Source organism: Carassius auratus, chromosome 19 (genome assembly GCF_003368295.1).
Source record: "Carassius auratus strain Wakin chromosome 19, ASM336829v1, whole genome shotgun sequence".
Lineage (NCBI taxonomy): Eukaryota > Metazoa > Chordata > Actinopteri > Cypriniformes > Cyprinidae > Carassius > Carassius auratus.
The window spans coordinates 11,632,535-11,659,305 of NC_039261.1; the positions used below are offsets into that span (position 1 = coordinate 11,632,535).

A 26,771-nucleotide genomic window follows, 5' to 3' on the forward strand; every position below is an offset into this window, starting at 1 on the left:
TCTACCTTCCGCTAACTGTTGTTGACTATGCCTTTGTCCTACTCTCTCGTGAACATGAGCACGACAGAGAAATCTTGGCAACCATTCACTGCCATTATAAAGCTTGGAAGAGCCAGGACATTATTATTATAACTCCAATTGTATTCGTCTGAAAGGATAAAGTCATATACACCTAGGATGGATTGAGGGTGACTAAATCACAGGGCAGTTTTCATTTTGGGGTGAACTATCCCTTTAAGGGCCCATCTGACATCTCCACTGCCAGTATTACAAGATCCAAAGTCTAAACTGAACTTATCCAATCCCTAAAACAAAGGTCACCAATTAGAAGACAGAGTGAATGCTCACCATTTCTCCTCAGAGAAATAGAACAACTGAAACAGCATATATCATTAAAAGCTTGTTGCCCTTTAAAGTATACTGTTTTGACTAAAAACCAGTTTGAAAACATTCGGACACACAACAATTACTTTGTGGTGCTCCACTTTACCTGCAGAGGACAGTAGGGAGATGTGTCTTTCTGTTTTACCAGACAAATTAGTTAAGACATCTTTATACTTTTCAGTTGTGCAAGGAAGTCAGAAGATGCTTGCAACTGTACTGCATGCACTCACCAAAGCGCACATCCGTTGTTTTTGTAAGGTATTTCATCTCATTCAGCTAGATTTTGATAGCAAAGGCTGTCTGTGAGCATCGCCACCTAGTGGACACACCAGTCTGGAAAAACTAAGCAGTTTGGGGTTGGTAAAATTATTTGTGTTTTTGAAAGAATTCTCTTGCTCACCAAGGCTGGATTTATTGAATCAAAATACAGCAAATATTGTAACAGTATTTCTGTAAAATATTATTACAATTTAAAATAATATTTTAATAGATTTATTATTTTTAATATATTTTATATTTGAATCCTGTGATGGTAAAGCTGAATTTTCAGCAGCCATTATTCCAGTCTTCAGTGTCACATGATCCTTCAAAAAAAATCACTGTAATATGCTGATTTGGTCAGTGTCACATATCAATGTTTTATTCAGGAAAGCTTAAGAAAAAAAGAACAGCAGTGTCTTAACTGTCACTTTTGATTGATTTGTCTGTTTTAAACAAAGCTATTAATGTTTGAAACATCTTACTGACCACAATTCTTTTTATTTTTTTTTTACAAGAATATTAGAAAAAAATACTGTATTGAGTTGTGTATTGTATTTCTTTCTTTTGCATGTTATTTAGCCAACAACTTGAAAAATTGTACCATGATGACAGTTGTTTATATTTTTACACATTTTAATTTATTTCATTTCATATAGGATACAGACCTCTTTGAATGCGGTGGATCTCTAAATCAAGCCATTCTTATCATCAGTACACCTGTAGAGATTCCCACTGTGAAGACCTAAAGCACTGCAAACACTACACCATTCCCTGTAGAAAGCACATTTATTACATTTTATGACTCTTTTCCAGAGAGGCTGCACATGCTGGCTGGACCACCCTGCCATCATTCAAAGTTATTGTCCTCAATTTTTGCTCCCTCCCTAGCGGACAATTAAGGATTAAGATCCCACTATCTTCCTTTTTCCAGCAAAGATGTTTCCACATTTTACATATCCCCTTTGCGACTCTGTTCCGTCTGTCATCGTACCAATATTCGGTAAATAAGCAAAACGGCAAAGAGCTTTCTGTGATCCCTGAATTGTCCTCCTCTTCATTTCTCACGCCCCCCTCACTATCCTATGTTTTTCCTCTCACTTGCTTAATCCCCAAACTATGTCTGTCCTTCTTTTGAGTACGATGGTGGTAAGATTTCATTCCTTGTGCTGTTTACCCAGAGCTTTTACAGGCCTTTAAGAGTCAGGGTGAGGCCGGTGCTGAAATTGTTGTCTTAAACAACGTGCGCCTCGGACAATACAGTGCCTAATCTTCCGTGGACTGCGATCTGGGATCTCTTTTGACGGGACTGGTCAAGGGAAATCCCTAGTCCCAACTAAAATGATAATAGCTGAAGCCTGTTGAGGAAATTGCAGAAGTTAGTCTGTGAAGAAGCCTGGCACTGATACGCTAAGTTCTTGTAAGTTAAATGGAAGTCAGAACAGCAATTAAAGAGCTGGAACAGTAACGTCTGGTGAGGGATACCGGCCTCTCGGGATCTGTATTTGTTCCACTTTCCAGGCCCAACTGGCAGTTGGACTTTTGTTCTGGTAACAAACCCACAGTTTTTTCAATTGCATCTATTTAATCTCAACTGGAGGTCCTGTGAAAGGGTGAGGTTTAAGAGCAGAGGGGGAATGAAAGCCTCACCTCCAGGAAATGGAGGAGAGAGTGCAGATCCCAGAAGCTCAGGGAAATGAGATGTTGATCCCACACCGTGGCTCGACGTTTCCTCTTACCGCCCGATCCGGACAAAAGTGTCAATGATCGCATTCCCAAAATGGAATCTTGACCGCTCATATACTCTCTCTCTCACACACACACACACGTGTGAAAACAAGTTTAAATCAAGTTTTGGCACTTATGGATGGCTAAAGCTTTCTCCAGGAAACACTAAAAAGCAAGCTTCAGAAGATAGATGTCCGAGGTGGATTCTTTTGATCACTCTTTTGGTCAATAGTGTATATGTGCACAGAGGTGAGAGCAAACTATAATTGATACCAAATGCTCACTCACACAGTCCCACCCCAAACCACAACACCCCCTCACACACACACACACACACTTTGAGAAAAGGCACTCACAATCTGGTGCAATAATCCTTCATAAATAAAGTTTCTGTCGGATGGGTGGGGTGGAAGGTGTCAGTCAAGTTACCAATTTATAAACTTTTGTGAGCAGAATTAATGTGAACCTGTAGAGCTCTGCTTCTCTTGAAGTCGGCGTTGTCGTTTATGTTGTTCTTTATTTGTTTTTATGTTTTTGTCTCTATTGTCTATGGTTCAGTCTGTTTATCTGTATGTCTGTCTTTGTCAATCCTCATTATTTTGTCATTCTCCCATTCTAAAACAGTGAATTACACTTATATTATATATATAACAAAATATATTCATGCTTTAATGTTTCTCTAAGGCCTTTTTCTTGTACAGTGTTGCGCACTGACAAACACTTGAGCAGATTGAAAAATCATTCTATGTGTTCTTGGACTCCAGAAAGCATCGGTTAAGTAGTAAGATGTGTCAACATCCTGCAATGTGCGGTTTCCCATGTTTTTCTCCCTGGGAATGATGGAAGAGGCTTCAGAACAGTGTATCCCCACCTCAGACAGTGGCTTTGGCTGTGGTTTGCGACCTGTGATGCTAATATAGCTGGCCTTTCATCCCTGTGTCAGAGAAGCAGACCTGTCTCACCGTCTGAGATCCTGCTGTCTGCCACAGAACACCACATCTTTTCATCCCCTTGAGAGGGTTTGACAAAGATTTCCTGGCTCTTATTAAATTATAATCCCCAAACTCTCTCACCCTTCACTCTCATCACAGAGCCTGAATCCTTTTCTCTGCCATCCAGACTGTGAGAATACAGTGGAGGATTTCCATGTGTCTTGGATACCCATCAGGCACAAGTGATACAGTGATTGTAAGTAGCCATTTAGCAGACACTGTTATTCATTCCCCTACAGCAAGTTGAGATTGAAGGAATAGTTCGCTTCATTATTTATGTTTTCATGTCTTTCAAAACTTGTATAACTGTCTTTGTTACTCCAAAACTTTTCTTTTCCATACAATGGAAGTAAATGGTGGCCATATACATTGCTGCAAAATGTAAACCATATTATCCAACTTTATACTATTTAGCAATCTCGCCTGCTTCATTGTTTGAATTGTGGCAAAATGTAAGCTATTTAAATATTATAAACATTAACATCATGATGTTCTGTAAAGCTGCTTTGAGACAATGTGTAAGGTGAAAAGTCCTATAGTTTTCAGGCAAGATTTTCATTCAGTACCACATATAATTTAGTCTGTTCCTCACACAAATCTATTGTGTAATTTCAGAAGAATTGATAGTGTATTAGTTGTATTGGACTGCTTTTATGATGCATTATTATGTTTATGGTTCTTTTGGAAAAAGCTCTTGGTGTCCATTTACTTTCATTGTATGCAAAAGAACAGTGTATACATGATCGAAAGCATCTCCTATTGAGTTCCACAAAAGAAAATAAGTCATACAGATTAAAAATAAAATGGGGGTGAGTAATTAATGATGGAACCTTTACTTGTTGGGTGAACTGTTCATTCTGAGGAATCCGATTGGTCTCTATTTGCTTCAAAATCTACCACTGCACCATTCGATATCTCCAATGGGTGACGATGGAAGTGTAAAAGCTAACAATTACTTTACTATTCTGCTGTGGGCAGCAAGCAGACTGAATCGGCCAACACCAACATCTCAGTCACTAGTCATGATAGTTTAGCAAGCATTTTAACACTGCATCAGCAATGGATCAGAATTACACAAAAGAATGAATCCTGCAGGTCACTCATTCTCCTTCTGGAAGCGATTCACACTTGTGACCAAGTCTGAATTTTTCCAGCCCTGGAGAACAGTGAAACTTTGGATTAAGTGTGATTTCCCAGATGTAAGCCAATTATTTGGTACTCCATAAGTTCAGACCCTGCATAGCTAAAACAACTCTAATCCATGTAGCCATTGGCCTGGTTTCCAACATCTAATTGGGCCTCCTTATACCAAGAAAAACTTGTCATTTGTGACTGGATGAGCTGAATGAAAAATATTTGGATGATCTGAGAAAAGGGCAAGATTTAAGTACGGTACTCATTTATCATTCCTAATGCATACTGGAGAGGAGGCGGAATGTGCCTTGTTCTAAGAATCCCAGTGTAATTTTAGCTTGACAGAATCCCGGGGCCCCACATCCACATCAGACATAAGTATGTACATGTTATGCATCCAAGGAGTTCACCTACACATGTAGGTCTTGCTCCACTGACGAGTGCCACCCACATGGAGGAGTAGAGGGGGCCATTCGTCATTCGGACTGAATATATGGCACAGACTGCGGAGACAAAACACAGCCAGCAGATGACTGCGCTTTAATGCTCTGTCCCGTCTGCTACTATACACACTCCGGTGTTTTTCTGTCCTCCGTCTATCCATTGATTCTTTTCTCTCAGTACTGCTTCTGTTCTTTCTGTACCACCCAGGGAAAATGTGAGTGAACCGCAAGCACGTGTCTGTGTTTAATGAGGGGGACATAAAAAAGAGCCTTCTGCATCTTCAGGCCTTGGCAAACTACAGTAAGAGCATTTGCACAAGTACTGTGCTATGCAACGAAAGTGATCTCTGAACTAATTTTTTTTTAATATATATATATATATATATATTTCATACAAAATACATTTGTTTGAGAGGCATTTAATAGAAAAATGCAGTTATGTACTCACCGTTTTGATATTTCAACTCACATGACTTTTTTAATTCTTTGAAACACGTAAGGAACAATTTGAAGAAAAAACTTGTGGTTTTCATCCATGCTATTACAATTACTTTAAAAGGACCTTTTTAAAAAAATAAAAAAAGTGTTCCACATAATTTGTGCACTATATTTCAGCTCTTCTATGATCATATGTTGGCTTTGTGGGAGAAACAGACTGAAATTTTAATTGTAAATCACTGAAAATCTTTTCCCAAGCTGTTAGCAGCTTCAGATGGATTGAGTAACAAGATTGGTGAATTATTCATTAAGACTGGTATTTTTACCATTTTACCATTTACTTTTCTCATGAATTCTCTTGGACATGCCACAGAGAGCTCGAATGGATGTCAAGGTTTTTAAAAGTGAGATGAGTAAGGACTGCTTAAATGGTTATTTTGTGTTCATCTTGAATCTTTAAATTGAATATTCAAATATTGGTATTGGAAATCAGGGTGAGTAAATGGCGATAACATTTTAACATTTGATTGCACTATCCTTATCTACTTAGATTGCATTGTTTAATTAAGTTTCTTTTTAAGCATAAATCTAAGAATTCTTTTTGAGGCTTGTGATTAAAAACGGGTAGGGGAGCTAACATTATATTATGTAACAGAATATTCGTAACATTATATTTGTGACAGAAAATTAGACAAGATTCCTGACTAAGAATTATTTTTGTAGAGAAGAAGCAAGAGAGAAATCGGAGAAAAGGAAAGAGAACTATGAAATAGAGAGAAGTGACTGCCAGCTCAACCTAAAAAAAAAAACATATAATAGGAAAGAAGAGAGAGATGTCGAGAGAGAAGAGGAAAGGGAGATAGAAAGTGAGAAAGAAAAAGTGGTAAAGGGAAAAACAGAGACTGTTGACAGAGGTGAGGAAGGATGTGGGGATCAGATTGTGTCTGTGTCTGGGGAGAGAGGAGAGAGGAGGGCAGACCGACCCAGACACACTCAGTAGGGATACAGCCAGAGCACAGGTCACTGAACCAAACACAATTATTACTTAAAAATCGATTTTTATTTACTTTTTTAGAATTGTGATTTAGTATATTATTATTTGTATTTATTTCTATACCATTTGTGTGTGCTCTCAAGAGTTTAAAGCTTCATATATAGTTTTTTTCCAGACCAGTCTATTATGTTTTGATTTGGTTTTTTTAAGAACAGACATCATAGGGACAAACAAACCATACTAATCAAATGTTAAATGATTTAATCTCAATTAAGCATGTATTTCCTTTCTATTTTCTGTACACATTTTACATTTCCTCTTTCTATTTATCAAGTATTTGTTCATGCTCTAAGAAATCTCTCCCTCCGGGTATCAGTCCTGATTACAGCGCCTTTATAACTCGTTTTTCATATTCATGTGGAATAGGAAAGAATGTGAGTATTTTTCTGTAAGCTAAGCTGATTTTTTTAAGCTAACACCTGGACTGTATTTGGAGCTGTCTTAATCAGATATTTTTCTCAATTAACAAAACAAAGTGTCATGATTCTGCCCTCGTGTCCTTGATTTTTCCTAGTCTTGAGGCAGGATCATGACAGACCCGTGTTTTGTGTACAAGCGCATGGCCTTGTCTTTGGGCCATGTGCTTGTGTTGTCTCGTTCCCTTGCCCCGCCCCCTTATCCTAGTCGTGTCGTGATTGTCCTATCTGTAACACCTGTCGTGTCTTGATTAGTACCCCTATTTAGATCTCCTAGTGTGCTCTGTCTTGCGTCGGTTCATTGTCATTGTGATTGTACCTGTGATTTGTGTACCTCATATGTGTTCCTCACCTGTGATCGAGATATTTGTATCCTGTATAACCGTGAGTGTTATTTGTAGTTAGTGTTCTCCTGTGTTGAGTCTTTGTTTATCTTGATTAATCAGTCCTGTTTAGTTATTGTTGTATCTGCCTTAGTCCTGTTTTCCCCCTCGTGGGTTTTGTTTTCCCCTTTTGTAAATAAACCTGTTTGTGTTGTAAATCCTGTCTGCACCTGAGTTCCTCCCTTACCAAAACCCTGACAGAATGAACCGACCACCAAGGAACTCAGCAGACAGGAGGCAATGCTGGATGGCATCAGCCAGCCAGCGAGATTGTTTTGAGGGCTCTCGCCTTGTGGTGTTCCGGGGGACCAGGGGAGGTCGTTCCGGAGCGAGCGGGCGAGAGGAGGAGCCCCAGAGGTCCCCACCTACCCAGCTGCCAACGGTTCCAGAGGGTCGTATCCTGGCCGTGGCCACTCTGGGGGATCAGGCACATCCCTCACCGAGTCCTGAGGTGCCTCCCACACCCGTCGGTCTCCCCGGGAAGCGAGGGAGACGGTTATCGTGGGAGTCCGCCTCGGAATCGTCGGAGTCAGCCCTGCCAGAGACCGAACTCCCCCAACCCGCCTCTGACCCAGCTGTGGTCTCTGCACCGCGCCCAAGGAGGAAGAGGAGGAAGAGGGGGCCTGCCGGTCCTGTGACCCCGTTTCCTCCCGTGCCAGCAGCGGAGAGCGCTGGCGTGCCCGTGCCAGCAGCGGAGAGCACTGGCGTGCCCGTACCAGCAGTGGTGGGTGTGCCCGTGCCATCAGCGGAGAGCGCTGGCGTGCCCGAGCCAGCAGCGGTGAGCGTGCCCGAGCCAGCAGCGGTGAGCGTGCCCGAGCCAGCAGCAGTGAGCGTGTCCGAGTCAGCAGCGGTGAGCGCTAGCGTGCCCGAGCCGGGAAAGAAAGCTGTATGCAAGTCGGCAGTCGTGAGAGCGGAGGAGAGAGCTGCGGCCGACTCTGCAGCAAAGACTCTTGTACAGTCGGTTTCATCTCATAAGGAGATGCCAATTGTCCTAGCTGCTAAAGCATTTTCTGATTATTTGTCCCGTCTTGTCCAAATTTTAGAAATCCCCGTCAGTCCTGTCTTGTCCCCTGACCCTGTCCCCAGAAGTCCCAAATGTCCAGCCGTTGTCTCCCCGTGTCCTGTTGATGTGGCCCCGTGTCCTGTGGTCCCCCCGTGTCCAGTAGATGTTGTCCCCCCGTGTCCAGTAGATGTTGTCTCCCCGTGCCCTGTAGATGTTGTCTCCCCGTGCCCTGTAGATGTTGTCTCCCCGTGCCCTGTAGATGTTGTCTCCCCGTGCCCTGTAGATGTTGTCGCCCCTCGTCCTGTAGATGTAGTCGCCCCTCGTCCTGTTGATGTTGCCCCGCGTCCCGTAAGTGTTGCCCCGCGTCCTGTGTCTGCTCCTGTCAGTTATCCCGAGAACCCTCCCCGCCCCTCACCACCCAGACCTGCCCGTACCCCCCGTCGTCAGCCTTCGTCCTGTCCTTCTAAGATCCCTACCCCTCCCACCCACCCTGGTCTGTCCCCCATGAACTTTGTACTCCCGCCCCCTCCCCTTCCCTGTTTGTTTTTTTTGATTTGTCACCCCAACCCTGCCGTTGTGTACTCATGTTTGCCTTTGTTGTTATTTGTCATGTCCTGTTGGTTTGTGTCTGTGTCCCAGTCTGTCATGTCAGTCGTGTCCCGTGTTTGATGTTCCCTTGAGGAGCGTCTGGAAGCCGCTCCTTAAGGGAGGGGTTCTGTCATGATTCTGCCCTCGTGTCCTTGATTTTTCCTAGTCTTGAGGCAGGATCATGACAGACCCGTGTTTTGTGTACAAGCGCATGGCCTTGTCTTTGGGCCATGTGCTTGTGTTGTCTCGTTCCCTTGCCCCGCCCCCTTATCCTAGTCGTGTCGTGATTGTCCTATCTGTAACACCTGTCGTGTCTTGATTAGTACCCCTATTTAGATCTCCTAGTGTGCTCTGTATTGCGTCGGTTCATTGTCATTGTGATTGTACCTGTGATTTGTGTACCTCATATGTGTTCCTCACCTGTGATCGAGATATTTGTATCCTGTATAACCGTGAGTGTTATTTGTAGTTAGTGTTCTCCTGTGTTGAGTCTTTGTTTATCTTGATTAATCAGTCCTGTTTAGTTATTGTTGTATCTGCCTTAGTCCTGTTTTCCCCCTCGTGGGTTTTGTTTTCCCCTTTTGTAACTAAACCTGTTTGTGTTGTAAATCCTGTCTGCACCTGAGTTCCTCCCTTACCAAAACCCTGACAACAAAGTGCCTCTCAGTTGGAGACTGGGTTTTATTCTTATTACGGTTTCTTTCTCCACAATCATTTTTCTGTCTCTTAAAGTGTTCAAAATCAACATCAGATTCCCTTCTTTGTTTTCCATCGTGATAGATTCAAAAACAGAATATTTCAAATATATAATGAGCTTTCTGTGTGACAGAAACGAGGTTACTCACCTAAACACATCAACCCTCCGTAAGTCCCTAAAGAGATGTGCTGAGCCAGTTAGAATTAAGGCTGTGTTCACAAATCACAATATATCTGACTGAGGCCTGGAGTTGTAACTCAGCTGGACTAAATCAAATTATGAAGGCATAAAATGAAAAATACTTAAGACAGTGGGCTGATCTAACAAAACAGAGAAAAGTGGAATGTTATCTCACCAGAAAAACATAGGAATACTTGTCTACCATGACCAACGGGGACCTATTCCTCCACAAAATTACACTAGATGCAGGAAGTTGTATTCCTTTTCACAAAATTGTAATTATGAGTATCAAAGGCTAAATTTTCACATGAATAATAAAGACATTTTTTGCTCAGTTCATTGCATAATATGACTTCAAAACACTTTTCTTTGAGTGCAAAGAAAACAAAAATAACTACTTTATTTAACAACTTCTCTTCCGTTTCAGTCTTTGGCGCACATTCATGAGAGTACCATGATGCATAGGCCTTCATGTTTATCACATTATCTAGTTACACATAATGTCTTTCCAGTTTTGTTTTTGTGTATTTAGATTCCATGTTAGTAGTGTGCTGAATTGTTACTTTGTGCAATGCTAGCTAATGCATTAGCAATGCAGTCCCTTGTTTATTATGCTAAAGCTTTAAATCTTAAGAGAATGAGTAATAAAAGGTCGAACTGAGAGAGGAAACTAAAACATATGTTCGGTATGATCTCAGACGAGGCACTCCAGACACCCTAATGGCCAATTTCTGTTTCAACCTAAACAGAAAGTCATAATAACCCAAGCTAAAGGAGCACCTGTGCTAATGGTCCAGCTGGTGTAAACCAAACACTCACTTCTTGTGCATGCTACATGTGTGTCTCTGTACAAGAAAACACGCTGCTGTATTCCCAAGACCGCGAAAGGTATGTGCATCATCCGCACAGCCAAGAAATCGAGACAGCTACGATGAATGGTGTCTGTTATTTACTGTGTCAAAGAGAACATTTCCTCTGGGATGGAAAGAGGGAAGCTGGAGGGAGCTTCATCTGAGCTACCTAAGAAAAACATGTTCCCACAGTATCCACAAACCCTATTTGAAGATGTTAAATAGTAGAAGAGCAGCACTTGAATTCACTGTTTATCTGTCAGTTAACTTGACAGGAGTGTTAGTTTTAGAGCCATTGCATAACGTCTATGGGGCCCTCGGCGCAGGCTGGAGGCCCGTTGACGGAAAAAAGTGAAGGGTGAGGAACAAAATGGCAGCGTGAACAGCTTAAGTCACACCCCAGCGGGACCCTGACAGCATTTAAATGGATGATTTATTGAACGATTCTGTTAAATGTTGTCCCAGCGGGGTTACGGCTGCATATTACCCAGTGGCTTTTGAGACTTGCTCTGTAGGTCAATGTGTCTGAGAAATGCTGTCTAAGAGCCAATTTAGCCAAACCTCCATTTTAATATCCACACTGGGCTGAGGTCACGGTGGCCACTAATACACCACGCAATCAGAGAAAGTTAGCGTGCAGCGTGTTGAAAATGAGCATCGCATTCTTAAATGTTTGTGCAGTGCTGTATAGTTACTAAGGAAGCCGATTACATGGGGGAAAAAAGGAGTGATATAAGATTGGCAGATGGGGAGGCCGTTACAGGTTAAGCACCGTTCACTCCCTCCTGAGATTTAACTCATGCTGAAAAGTTGATTTATGAAATAAAACTCTCAGACCCAATTTCCGCCTTTCTCACTGACTCCATAAGCAAGGTGCCTATCAAATTAAAGTGTGCCTATACTGTGCAAACACACACATGCTCTCGCAAGCCACACACAGACACACTTTCATTTACATTAACATGCCTCTGAATTCTTAACACTATTTCCTTTTGGACTTATTATTTGCAAATGCAATTTAAATTTTTTTTTTAAATGTTATTTACTTTCATTATTTATTTACATTTGTATTTATTAAATTGTGAAGTTAAATAATTTGTATTGTTATTTTTATATTATTATTATTATTATTATTATTATTATTATTATTATTATTATTATTATTATTATTATTATTATTATTATTATTATATTCATACAAAAGTTAAATTTATACACATTTGAATAGCCCTTGTATAATGAGCATGTTTTAATTTCTAGGTTGGTTTTTTTTTTTTTCATTTATTTACTTGTACTATTTATTTACTATTTACTGTATTTATTTTATTTTATCATTTTGTTGTTAGTTATATTTTTCATATTCTTATTGCAAACAAGTTTTTTTATTAATATTCCTAATCAACACTAACCCTAAACCTAACCCTAATCAAATTAATTGGTTAATATTAATTAAATATCTATAATATAAAATTATTATCTAAATTTATATTTATTGTAACATTAACATTCCTGTTCATCTTGTTTTTAGTCTCTCATTGTTTTTTTCTTTTACTTTTCTTAATTTACATATGTTCTTTTAAATTAATTATCCATACATTATTTCCATTATTTCTATTTCTATGGGGGGTTTACAGCTTATTCATATTTGAAGACAATTGTTAGTAATATTAATTTTAACATTAATATTTTTCTTGGTTTTAAGCTGTCAACGATATTATATGAACTTACACACCTGAGTGGTCTTACACTGGGCCCTTTGGACTGTTTGTGGGTTTAAGTGGAGAACCAAAGTGGACATTTCACAACCATCTTGGAAAGATCCATCTGTTTTAAGGTGATGAAAAGTGGGAAGAACTTTCTTTTGAGCTATTTACTTGTGGCTCCCTCAGTTTTGGTGTCTTGGTTGCCACCTGAGCTGCCATGTTGTTTTTAGAGATTACTGCTAGTAGGTTTTGGCCCCTGCAGTGTTTTGGCTCATTTTCCGCCACCGTGCAGTAAGAGTAAGTGGTACAGTGAAAAGTAATGCATTATGTATTTGTTCTTTATGTTTTTATACAAGGACCTGTATGAGAACATTCCACTTTCTGACTGAGTTTCACAGCTCTGGTTAGACATGAATTACACAGATCTGCTTTTAAAGCTCATTTTCGGTCTTGGTGAATTATTATTCCCTGATATTTTCTGATTTGGAGGCCGATTTATTATAGGAAAGCCATAAAGTTTGTAATGTCTGGGACGAATACTTGCTTATTTCCCTTTCTGCTCTTAGAACAATTTCTGTTTTGAATTTTGGTATCCTATTACCGTAAATTCTTATGCGCAACTTCTTTATAAATCTGTTTTAGATAAACCATAACCAGCTTTTTCCAAATTGTTCCATTTTTATTGTTCTTTCAGATGGTTTTACATTCAATGGTTGTGACTGGCTTTAGTTACTCAGAAGCTCCTTATTTTTTGTGTTATCGACGTTTGGCAGTCGCCCATCCTTATGTGCATATCTATGTTTTAGACCTCAGCTGAGCGCTGTAAACACAGAGCATGGCCGACCATGGCCGAGCGCTTGGCCAGACGGATTGCGTGAGACTATTTTACTGCGTCTGCAGAGCTTTTCAAGAAAAACATTAGATAAACAGATTGTGCCGGCCTGTGGAACAGGGGTAACGTCTGATTCTGATCGTTTCGAGTGTTAAGACGCCTGCTCAGAGCAGGGCACATGTTCAAGAACGTCTAAATTATCCTCTTCACAATACCAGAACCCCCCAAAAGAGCCTCAGCCACCCGCCCCCGTACAACCACCAGCGACAGCCAACTATTCAACAACTAACCAAATTGGCTGTACCAGCAATGCTCTCAGTCGCTTTCTGTTTTTGCCCATTTGATGTTTGTCTGACTCTTTCGTTCTCACTCTTGGCCTCTCTGTTTTCACTGTGACTTGTGATAGTGTTTTTCCTGGAGTGGGAAACGGCTGCATGTGAGAACTAGGAGGAAGCAAGTTTTTTATCGAGTGCAAATACAGATGCTCACACAGACGTGACTAATTATTCAGGCTCGCTCATGGTTTTTGGGACTGCACATCCTTACGCGGCAGTAAAATAAGATGGTAACCGCAGCGCTATAAGCTCATGGTGGCGAAAAAGCATCACACTACCCTGTACACCGTAGGAAGGCTGCAAGGTCGGAGCAAAGCCCAAAATTGTCCTGCTGGAGCCCAGCAGAGCCCCGAACCGAAATTCCAGTAAGAACAACAATAAAAATTAAACTCGAAAATGATAAAAGAGGGAAACGCCAGTGAACCACAGTGAATTAGGCAAAGCAAACAGGCACAGAGTGCCCCATTTGGAGTCTAGCTGATTGGGAAAACACAGTGAGGCTGAGCATGTCTGGCATTTTTTCCTCATCTCTCTGGCCAGCTAGTGCAGGAGCTGCAGTTGGACCAGGTTCCCTGCAGATGTGGTTTAACATGGACATGTGCTGTGCCATACTTTTCTTTTTTGATTTTCACTGATGCAACACAGGCACATACTATATGTTGTTAACTTTCCACCATTTGCATGCTGCCTTTGCAGGCTTCCTTTGAAGTAAGCACAGGCATTTCTTGTCATGACAAAGAGTGAAGTGAAGTGAACTTGGATCTTCCCTTATTAATTCATTTTTTAAATTATTTTTTAAGGAATTTGATTGTTTTGTTTGTTTGAGAATGAGAGAGAGAGTGTGTGTGTGTGTGTGTGTGTGTGTGTGTGTGTGTGTGTGTGTGTGTGTGTGTGTGTGTGTGTGTGTGTGTGTGTGCGTGCGTGTGCGTGTGTTTGTTTATTGCTGGGGGGGAATCGTAATATTTCTCATGATTAAAATATATTTTCATATTACTTTGACATTATTGTCGAATTGAAACTTCATTTATTTTAGATATTTAATTATAATTGTAGTGACCAAAAATGTAAATGACATCAAATGTATTATATTTTCAAATAAATAATTATTTTATATATATTTTTTTTCATATATAGTGAAATATATGTTATGTTTATTGCTAGGGGGAAAACTATCAAAAGTTACACAAATTCATATTTTAATGTATTTAGACATCCTACTAACACTTACAAAAATATAAATAAATGCAGAAATTGAGTTTACTCTGTTGAAAATGTTTCGGACCCTACTCATGGAAAGTGTCTCAAATGATTAAAGTCTCTGATATGGTCCTTACAGGAGCCTCTTACTGTTTAAACTGTGAAAAGGGTTTATATTTGAGAAAGGGGCACCATTAACCTTTGGTTAGAATTTAAAGAGGTTCTTGCTGAGCTGTGGCACTGTGGAGAAAGCTGATCTGAGCTGTGGGTCTCATGCTTGCAGATGCAGTCGGGCTGACTAGTGGGTTTCTGTGTTCAAACCTGTGGTTACGAGAGAGAGTTCAGCTGTCACAGCACATTGAAATAGGAAGTGAGGTAGGTTATGAATGTGTCTTGGCATGGCCGGGTCCACTGAGAACGGCAAACCAAAACCTGTGAACTGTGAAGGCCACAGATAGGATGTCCATGTGCTTTTGGAGAGAATTTAAGATCAGCAGACTTTAAGCTCCATCGCTCAGGCTTCGCAGGTTCAGCACTCTTGAGGACACAGTGTACAGAAAGAAAGGACTGGGAGATGATTCAATCAATAAACTACCTGCCATCTTCAAGCAGAGCACAGGAGTTAGGATAACTCATCCAGGTGTGATGTCAAGTCTAGAACAGACCACAAACAGTCATAAATGAGTTCTGAGACTTGCTCTGTTACACAAAACAAAATCTTCTATAGTAATATATTATTTATAGCTAGTGTTTTTTTTTTTTTTTTTTTTTTTTTTTTTTGAAACAACCCAATACATTCAAGGGTCTTATGAAAAGTTAGAGCTTATCTGAAAGTAGTTAATTATGATGTTTTAGAACAATCAAGAATATGATTTCATTCTTTAGATTTTTATTTTTTTTAAACATCAGTATACTTATTGATAAGTATTCTTATAGTATTCTTGGAAATACAAAATGGTTACCTTTTTTAACTAAGAAAAATAAAGAAAATCTGTTTAAATGTATATTTATTTATCTTTACATATTGAAATATATAAATTTTATTACATATGTTAATGATGTTGTTTAATTGTATTCCGCACAAAATTCAATCGTGTCATCATTTACTCACTCTCACTTCATTCCAAACTGCTTGTTTTCTTCTGCGGGACACAAAATTATGTATTTTGTGCTTGATTTTTTAATTAGAATATATATTTAATTGTTAGAGAAGATAAATTTAGACATACAAAACTACCACAACTGCTTATGGATACAAAAAATAATAAAACAGTTAATGCAACAATTTAGTTTACTCTCCTGAGGTTGACAGTCAACATTCCTTGAAGCTAAAGCACGCATAACATGTTTCTTAAAATAAGATATTGTGAAGAATGTTTTTGTCTACACGATCAAAGTCAAAGGGGTCCAGAATAAAAAACCAAAACATATTTTAAAAGATCTTTATATTTCATAGAGGAAACAATTTCAGATGACACTATTTATTTGTTATGACCATGTCAATGATGACGAATGTTACTTTTTGACTGAACTGTTTGCTTTAAAAATGTTTCAGGAGTCAGCCCAGTTCTGATGGGCTTACAGAAAAAATGCTAAATGTGAAGAATAAAATGCAACTAAGTGTATAATCATAGATAATTAAGATAAGAAAATGGGCCAGCATTTAAAATTGAAGAGAAAGCAGCAATTGAGATCAACTGGTGTGTAATCCATGAAGGCAGGTCTGAAAAGAGACATTCAAGACAACTGCTGATGTGGATGTTAGACGCTCAAGAGGATGCAGGATTAGACAGAAGTAATCTGCCATCCTCAATATCTCCACTGTTAGACCCTAACTTGATGCCATCAGCACCCCTCGTCTCCAAGCCACTGGTCTCTCCCATGCACCTGATCAAATCTGTCTAAATATTTGGTGCGAGTAACATGAGGATGAAATTACCATTCCTTCCTGCAGTAAATTAAAGCAAACAGCTGCAGCTGTCTTGGGGAACGACTGGTTAAACAAACGCTGAGGCACTGAGCCCTACCTAGGCTTTGGCATCAGTAACTCATCGCCCAGGCATAACTTGTGTGGGGTCAATAACTCTACCCAGTGACCCGTCTGACAGCCAGCCGCGTAGGAAGATCCTCTTGGCTCTTGTTGTAAGCATCTCTTTAGGCCCTCGAGTGAAACCATGAACGTCTGACAAGGCCGCTTTTCTGCACCAAAAAACTGAACCCATAGACTCCCATAGATTTTTCCACGAAGCACTGAAACAAGGCCTGAAATAACATTTCACTTCTAAAGTTTAACCTGAAGGGCTTTACTTCTGCTTTTTCAGTTTTGGGCCAGTGTTGTGGGTTATTTTCTCAGTGTTTAGTAGCCTATATGGTAGCCGAGAAGGCCTTTCATGAGTTGTATCCTGTGCCAGGCATCACTGATCAGGCTAGCACATGGACAGCTGTTTATGTATGCTACTGTCACTCAGTATAACACCTATTGGAAGTAGTGCTGACTGGCATAGGACTTTGAAATCCAACCGAGCACATTGGTAAGGCCAACATAAACGGGAACGTGAAGAGAAACCGAACGGGAATCCAAAAATAATTGGGAGTAAAGAACATGGAGTAAAGAACTCAGTCTTTGAAAGGAGATGAAAACATGAAAACAACATGCCTGCAAGAAGATCATATTTCTTGGGCTGCACGATTTCTATTGGTGATTTTCCATCAAAATAAAAGTTTAAATTAAGACATCCATAAATATTAGTATTGTAATTGTACACTTGTGACGTAACAAAAATATTACATAATTATTTTTCTAAAATCTTAAGTTGTATTTACAGTAAAATATTATGAATAGTAATATTTCTTATTTTGTTTTTTTAGAAATTTTATATTACAATAATAATTAATAATAATAATAATACTGATAAATAATCACCTCATTTTGGCCACATTGTGCAGCCATACAAGTAAGCACAGCAAATTTGTAATTTTCTATCAAATTTGAAATCACAATTTTTATAAGCAGCTTTATTTATTTTTCTTTCCAAATCATAGCAGCCTTATTAGGGTTGTGACATAGTATAAATAGACCAAATGTATTAAATATGACCTTTTGAATGTATTGGTTTTTTTCGTTTTTTTATGTTTGTTAGCTAAAATACCAGTTGATTGTTCTAAAAGCAGTGAAACAATGACCTTTCTCTTTTTGCAGTTTGAAAGCCAGTGACAATGCTGACCGTGCTCTGTGTCCTGCTAACGCTGTGGAATCATGTCCTGGGGGGAGGTTACGCCCCCATGCCTCAGATGAAATATGTGCAGCCCATGATGAAGGGGCCTGTTGGGCCACCCTTCAGAGAAGGCAAGGGCCAGTATCTTGGTAAGTGTTTGCAATTAACAAAATCATCCATCCATCCATCATTATATTATTTTTTTTCTTATCCATCCTGCCATCCATCCAAAAATCTAATCAAATAAAAATAAACTAAATGTATTTTAAAATCAAATTCCTATGATGGCAAACCTGCATTTTCAACAGGCAAAACTCTAGCCTTCAGTGTCATTCAATCCTCTAGAAATCTTTCTTCTTACCTTCTTACCTAAAAATTCTATGTACCTCTTTCACCTTCCATATTGCTCAGCAGTGGAAGTCATTATAGTTGGGTAAATTTCTTGTAGCGGTTAATTGGGGGCTAGGCCTACAAAAATATTTTTTTCTTTACAGAAAAAAAATCCATGATAATGTTTTCATGACTTTTAAAAAGAGGAAAAAATATATATATAGAGAGAGAGATTGATAACAGCAGTTAGAAGAGAAATCTATGTTGAAATAATTTTCATTTTACCTTTACTTCCATAGACGCTGTAGGAGAGAAAAATGCACAACAGTGGTTTATAGTTTTTTGTGATTTAATGCAAAGGTAACACAATACAAAGCAAAGTGTAATAAATGTATATACAGTTATTTAAAAATGAAAATATAAAAAAACTGCTGGATTTACGATGCAGATGACAGTTAAAATGTCAATATCTTTGAAAGGGGTCCATTATTATTAATGTTCAGAATTCTTTGATAAATAGAAAATATCAAATGAAAGAACAGCATTTATTTGAAATAGACATCTTTTGTAACACTATACATGTATTGACTTTCTTTTGATAAAAAATGTGTCCTTGCTGAACAAAATTAGTAATTTTATTTAAAAATAAAATCTTACTAACCACAAACTTTTGACTATAGAATACGGTACGAGGTAACAAAATGAACATACCTAAAAATATATATACACTCAATTACTCCACATCCGATGCCCATTTATATAAGAATTGTTTCTGGTTAGTCAGCACCGAGACTTTTTACTGTCTGTATCACACTCTGTGTGTGTTAAGGACATATTGTCAGTGTCTGCATTAGTGAGGATTCTTCAGTGACTCTTCAAAAGTACAGATTCATTCATGGAGCAAAATCATTTTATGAAATTTAAATATTTAAAAAACAGCTACTCACTCATAAAGACACCTAATTTCGTGAATAAATGAATTTGGCTGGTTAAACTGAATTGCAAAAGGTTAGTGAGTAAGAATCAACCTAGTTTAAAAACAGAATTTTTCTTTTTTTTTTCACTAAAGTGGCAAAGTGGTTTAGTGTATTCATCCTTTTGGATGACTGAGATTCTTCAGGGAGAGAAAGAAGTTGGAGAGTTAAGCCAGAAGTCTGTCAGACTGAAGCACTGGAGATGAACAATAAGAGAAGGCATTGTGAGAGTGTCATGGGAAGAGATAGAAGAGGAAAAAGAGGGACGGGGTGGGGTGAAGTCACCTCCCTTCTGAGCAGCAGTATATCATAGGTCTATAAAGTCCAGTCTTGAAGGGAATTAATGGGTACGTTATGTTAAAACAGTGTCAGAAACAAGCAGGAGAGGTCAAGAGGGTCTTGAGCTGCTGAGAAACCCAGGATGTCAAACGGAAGCTGTTGTGATACGCTTAAGATAGACAGGAGATCTCTGTTTCACAGGTAAAGGGAAAAGGATTAAACACAGCAAAGAGAAAAGAGCAAGTGGTCAGATACATGTTTGATTGGTTACCTGCTGCTGATAGTTCAGCTTTTAGGGATAGTTCACTTCAAAGAGGAAAATTCAGTCATCTGCCCACACTGAAACACTGTTCCAAAGAAAGAGGAAAGTCATACAGTTTTGAGCAACATAGAGGTTAGTAAATTATGACTGAATTTTTATTTTGCACACATGGTTTATTTTATAAGTATGGAGAGACTGATAGTAGGCCTGTAGATCTGATAACATTACAGGCAAATACCGTTTTAACACTGTTTTATGTATTACACAGAACAGAACGCACAGAAGTGTTACATTTTGAGTCCTTCATTTTTAATTAAAACTGCAATTAATGTACTTAAAGTTTGAACAATTTGAGACCTGCAAGTTCAATTAAGATTCAGAACATCTCTAAAGAAATGCTGTGTGCTTACTGCCATCTAGTGGACAATGGAAGACTTGCACTGAAACAGAGTTTGTTGGAGAAGTGTTTGTGATATTATACTTTGCTAATCCAGTTGAAACATAACACCATTTTTTTTTTTCATAAAAAACAAAGAAACAAAGACATACTAAATAAAACCTGCTATTGGGTATAGATAACCAACCTCTCTAAAGAGCCAACGAGCCTAAAACAAATCTTCCCATGAACATTTGTTCTGAAACTACTGAGAGGAATATGTACTGAGTGTGTGTGTGTGTGTGTGTGTGTGTGTGTGTGTGTTTTAGCTGACCATAAAACAAATTATGAATTACACTGACTTTTATCCAATACCGGTATGTATTTTAAGAGATTGCCTGTAGTTGTCTAATTTTGAGCATGAAGTTTAAGGAGGTATAGTGATGGTATCAGAGTAATTAAGTAAATGGAATTTACAGAACATGATTTTGTATTGTGTCATTTTGTATTTATATATTTATGTAAAGTGTAATGATCTAAATTCTTCCTCTTAACAAGTTGAGACATATTTGGAATACTAGGCCTATGCATTAAATCATTTTACCACTTGAGGGCGCTTCACAAATGTAGTATACTATTCTATTTCTACACAGATGAGGATATAAAAAATATTTACAAAGAAGTGGATTACATACATATATATATATATATATATATATATATATATATATATATATATATATATATATATATATACATGATGTACTCAAGAGCCATAACATCTATGAGATAACTATGGTAGATCGTGTTTATTTTAACTTTTAAATATATTCCTAAAATAAATTACTTATACTAGAAGCCCAATGACATATACTAGAAGCCCAGCAGTTTGCGTTTATGTGTGGTATGGTTTCTGAAGATTAAAGCATAAAGCACATATTAACATTGGCCAATTTAGCTGAAGATTTGGCTAAGGATTTGTATCTCATGTTGATGTCACATTGGCTTTTGAGTATGACACATCTGTCATGATAAATTCAGTGAAATGGACCATTTTAAAGGCTAAATTATGAAGGAAGATCAGGCCATTTCTTTCAGAGCAAGCTGCACAACTTCATGTTCAAGCTCTTGTTCTGTCCAGGCTGGATTATTGCAATGCTCTCTTGGCAGGTCTTCCAGCCAGTTCTATCAAACCTCTACAATTAATCTAAAATGCCGCTGCAAGATGAATCTTTAAAGAGCCGATAAGAATGCATGTCACACCTCTGTTCTTCAATTTGCACTGGCTACCAGTAGTTGCTTGCATTAAATTCAAGGCATTAATGTTTGCCTACAAAACCACCACTGGCTCTGCTCCCATTTACCTAAATTCATTACTTCAGACTTATGTGCCATCTAGAAACTGGCGTTCTGCAACTGAATGCGTAGTATTGTGCCATCTCAAAGAGGAACAAAATCACTGTCACTGACTTTTTCATTAACTGTTCCCTCCTGGTGGAATGACATGCACAACTCAATTCTGAGTCCTTAGCCATTTTCAAGAAACGAATAAAAACACATCTGTTCCATCTTATTTGACCCTCTGTCTCTAGCACTTTCTATTTTATTTTCATTCTACTTTATCTTATCTTACCTTTAAAAAATCATTCTATTTTTTCTATTCTTCTTTGTGTGTGTGTGTGTGTGTGTGTATTATATATATATATACCTTACTATGTGTACTGTGTTAGGCAAACAGAGACTTGTCATTTGCACTTATATATTGTTGCTCTTTTGTTAGTTTTGATTGCTTTTGTTGTCCTCATTTGTAAGTTGCTTTGGATAAAAGCATCTCCTAAATGACTAAATGTAAATTTAATGTGATGTTAATTCTGAACTCATCTCTCAAAACTTTGAGTGAGAACTGAAGTGAATGCATCTTTGAGGTGTTTTCCTCACTTGCATAGTTTTTTGTTCCTATTACAAACATGTCAGTCAAATGTCATCACTGCAGTTTCTCCTTGCTGAAATTCCAGTGAGGTCAAATGCTATAGAGAAGTCTGTCCTTCTCCTTTGTTTATGTTTTGTCCATAAACACATTCATTTTCCCCAGTATGCCTTCATTGCATACCTGTGTAGCTGCCACTGAGTAGACACTTGAGCATAATGTTGGGTAAAACACAGTGCATAAGCTAAATGTAGTCTCACTAGCACTTTAGTTTTCCCATGGAAACAAGGTTTATTTTTTATGGCACAGTGATTCGTTGACAATAACGTTTGTCTTTAAATTCTCACATTGAAAAAATCTTCTTTTATGAATGTAGTTATGAAGTTATTTTGTTTATATGATTTTTTCTTTTTCTTTTTTTTTTTTTTTTTGCAGAGTTTCCACCTGTGATGGACGTTAAAGGAGAGCCAGGTCCTCAAGGGAAGCCAGGACCAAGGGGACCACCTGGGCCTCCTGGATTACCAGGGAAACCAGGTATAGGAAAACCTGGTCTCAATGGTCAAACAGGTCCTTCAGGGCCTCCAGGATTTCCTGGGATTGGAAAACCAGGACTACCAGGGTTACCAGGAAAAATAGGACCTAAAGGACCTCCTGGACTAAATGGTGAGGTTGGACCTCGTGGAGAAGTGGGTCTACGTGGACTTCCAGGTCAGCCAGGACCACCTGGACCAGCAGGTCTATCGTTGAATGGCAAACCAGGGTTACCTGGGACTAGAGGCCCACCAGGGTCAAGAGGTGACCCGGGACCTAAAGGTGGACGTGGTATTCCTGGTGAACAAGGACCTAAAGGTGAAAATGGCAATGGAAATACAGGTCCAACAGGTCCCAGGGGACCCACTGGCCCTCAAGGACCTCCAGGTCCTCCAGGTGTTAATGGGTTGGGTAAACCAGGGATTGATGGGCTGCCTGGACAAGTAGGGCCAAAAGGAGATAAAGGACTTCCAGGAGTTCAAGGTTTCCCAGGGCAAGCTGGTCCTCCTGGACTACAAGGTCAGCCGGGGGCAGCTGGTGTGGGAAAACCTGGACTTGATGGTGTTCCAGGTAACCCAGGCCCAATAGGTCCAAAGGGTGATGTTGGCCCCAGAGGAACTCCTGGGTTTCCTGGCCCCCCAGGCTATGGTAAACCAGGACTTTTAGGACAGAAAGGAGATAGAGGTCCTGGTGGATTACAAGGAGCCCCTGGTGACAAAGGAGAACCTGGGATGGATGGTCTACCAGGAGATACAGGGCCAGCTGGACAGCCAGGGCTTCCAGGTCCACAAGGTCCTATGGGTATTCCAGGAAAACATGGGATGCCTGGTCTAAAAGGAGAGAATGGCCCACAAGGACCTCCGGGCTTGCCAGGGTTTAGAGGAGATCAGGGTCCCAGTGGGCTCTCAGGAAAGCCTGGCCTGCCAGGGGATAAAGGCCTTCCTGGTCTCAATGGAGCCACAGGCAAACCTGGACCTAAAGGTGAACCGGGTCACATTGGACTGCCAGGTAATCCTGGTTTGATTGGGGGACAAGGTCCAAAGGGTGAAAATGGGTTAACGGGACCCCCTGGGCCACGTGGCAATTCAGGAATCCCTGGACTCCCAGGTCCTACTGGTCATATGGGACCTCAGGGTGTTCCAGGGATAAAAGGCGATCAAGGTCCACCAGGGCCCCAAGGATTTGGAAAGCCTGGAGATAAAGGTATGTCCGGTCCACAAGGACCTCCAGGAAAACCTGGCCCTCCTGGACTTAATGGTATGCAGGGCCCTCCAGGTCCACCTGGACCTCCTGGGCCTCCTGGCCCTCCAAATGGTGATATAAATCACTTAGCAGTTCAAGGACCAAATATTGCAGGAGAATCCATTCAAAAGCCAAGTGGTGAGAAACCTTCTTTTGGTCAGGCTGAGCTCTCTGCCTCTGTGGCTCCTGCTTTTACTGCCATTTTGACGACACCATTTCCACCATCTGGAATGCCGATCAAATTTGACAGAACTCTATATAATGGGCAAAATGCTTACAACCCTGCCACGGGCATCTTCACAAGCCCACTGCCTGGAGTCTACTATTTTGCGTATCACGTACATGTAAAGGGAACCAGCCTGTGGGTGGCACTGTACAAAAACAATGTGCCAGCCACATACACCTATGATGAATACAAGAAGGGCTATATGGACCAGGCATCAGGTAGTGCGGTTCTGGAGCTGAAAGAGAATGACCAGGTTTGGGTGCAAATGCCCTCTGACCAAGCAAACGGGCTCTACTCCACTGAATACATCCATTCGTCCTTCTCAGGGTTCCTCCTGTGCCCCACATAACGGTTCGTCACAGTGGAGAATTACTTGCTAAAGTGCCCTGTAGTAACATCTGTGATAACAGCGACTAGATTACAAGACTTGCTGAACGACAGAGGCTGAGTTCAAAGCAGAGGATGGAGAATTCATGCTGTGTCTGTGTCCCGATTTGATCATTGTTTTACTTTCAAGTGTTGTCATTTTCTGCCTATATGATAATTTTATTATAACTGTTATGTTATTTTTGTTGATGTTGATGTATTGGTGTTATTTTATTGATGTTGTTGTAGTTGTTGCTGTCTATCGCAATCAGACTATTAAGTACTTTGCAATGTGTAGGTAACCCTTTAAAGATTTACCCATGTGACTGCACACGTTGCCATATGTTTGACTCCCATTGAGGTCCATCACGTTGACTCTGGGGTTGTGTGTTCCCCTGGTTGCAGTCGAATTCACCTATATCTTTCCCTCATATAACACAGGCTACTTGATTTGTGCCACATTTCACATTTTAGAATGCAGACATTCTATACAGCATTGTTATTGTATTTGTATGTTTAAATACATCCGTAATTTAAAGAATAATCTTCAGTTCCATATTATTATTTTTTTCTTACTAATGCCAGACAGGTGAATATCTATCTGCTTTAGTCATTAGGTATGTATTTTTTGATTGATTTACTGTGTTAAAGCAAAATTTATGTGCTAATCTGTCTGTTTCTGCGACAACTGCATTGTGTTTGAGAGTTATTAAGAAAAAAATGTACTTGATGATTTACTGAGTTCTTTGCTCAAAACATGGCAGGTTCAAATCAGTAGTGTTCCTAAAGGCTTCAGTAAAACAGTGCCTGCATTAACAAAACAAATATGCCATTTCTGTGGCACTAATTTCATACACTTTCAGAAAAAAAGTTAGAAAAGCTGTCACTAGGGTGGTAACCTTTCAAAGGGTACACCTTTGTGCCTTATTTCTTCCATATTACATACATATTAGTGCCTGAAGTGTACATATTAGTAACTTTCAAAAAGTGACACCTTTGTACCTTCTGAGAGTGTACTTAAAAAATTATGACATCAAAGCTAATACATAGCGTATAGCTTCTCATCAAAATCTTAGGATAGAGTGCATTGGTCAGTAAGGGACTACTAGTAGATTGAGAATATTATCATTCAGATTTTTATGTAATAAATTAATAATACTCCAACACAAAATCCAAACTACTGCATTGTGTACTCTAAACGTTTTACATTCTCTGACGCTTTACTAATTGCTGCTTTAACAATGACACAACTGACATTGTTCTTTACATTCTTCTGAGACTTGTAATTACACAGACATGATTGACATTAACATGCGTCATCTTTTACATTTGGACAAAAAAGTTACATGATTTGGATAAATCGCACTGTAATAGAACTGCTCCAGTGGTGTTTATAAAAGGTTAAAAAGTAAACATCCTCAAAGAAATAGTTCCTTGCACATTTACTGAAGTGAATGAAAAATAGCAAATGAGGCTTGATGTCCCTCTTGAAAGACATTTTTTCACTTCTGCTTGTTTGACCAACATGTAGAATAATGAAGCCTGAGGAGTGTCAGTTCTTAAATGCACCCACTCACTGAGGTTGCCCATGCATTCAATACACAGTTACATGACATTGTTCAGATTATTTACTCTTGAATGATGTTTTGGCACCAGAACTTTCCTATTTCAGCATGTATTTGACCTTTTTTTTATTGTATATTAACACTGTGACCAATATTTTCTATGATGAGTGTATATTGTTTATGTGCAATGGATTGAAGATTTCAACATTCGTTGTACTGCATTTTCGAGAAACTGCTTAGACTATGTTGTTTTCTTTTGTCAATTTAAAACAAACTAGAAAAAAGAAAGAAAGAAAAAAAAAGCCTTGATTCAGTTTCACGATATTTACGGATATTTATTCATTTTCAGTCAGATTAAAAGAAACAACCAATCACATTTGCACATAAATTGAATGAAGGCATATTTATACAATTGTGATAGTCCAGTAAGGAATGTCCAACTACCCAAACCCTGAACTTACAAATAAACGTATATTTAACAGCATCGAGGAGTTTGTAGTACACACTACCATTGGTTTTCTTTCTTACTTTCTTTTATGATGTATCTATCAATCTATAAGACTTTTGTCGAACTTCATTCACTTTATGCAATCCATTTTGGTTATTAAATACAATGCATTCTTTCAGTGAAAATTTTTTGTCAGCTCATACAAAATCTACAAGTACTTGACAGTACTGATGCAACATCAATAAAGACTTTCTTAATCAAGGATGTCTTTGGTTGTTCTCTTTAACTAAATAGACCAAGGTGAATATATGAATCAGGGCTTGACATTAACACCCCCCAACCCCCCAAATGCAGTTCTAGACCATAGTAAAACTTCAGTCATTTTTCACCATATCACGTTTCCCTGCAGTCCCT

General features: G+C 39.1%; 1 protein-coding gene across 3 annotated transcripts in view; it reads left to right on the forward strand.

Annotated features, from left to right (window-relative positions):
• Positions 1-26,619, forward strand: part of col8a2 (collagen, type VIII, alpha 2) — a 54,334-nt gene extending 27,715 nt beyond the window's left edge. For 2 of the 3 annotated variants that reach the window (XM_026288868.1, XM_026288870.1), the window contains exons 2-3: positions 17,816-17,980; positions 22,415-26,619. In XM_026288868.1, the coding sequence (XP_026144653.1) occupies positions 17,833-17,980; positions 22,415-24,327 (2,061 nt within the window). In that variant the 5' untranslated portion in view covers positions 17,816-17,832 and the 3' untranslated portion in view covers positions 24,328-26,619. Of the gene's footprint in view, positions 1-3,461; positions 3,559-17,815; positions 17,981-22,414 lie in introns of all 3 variants that reach the window. The other variant, XM_026288869.1, reaches the window with a different exon arrangement.
• The last annotated feature ends 152 nt before the right edge of the window (positions 26,620-26,771 follow it).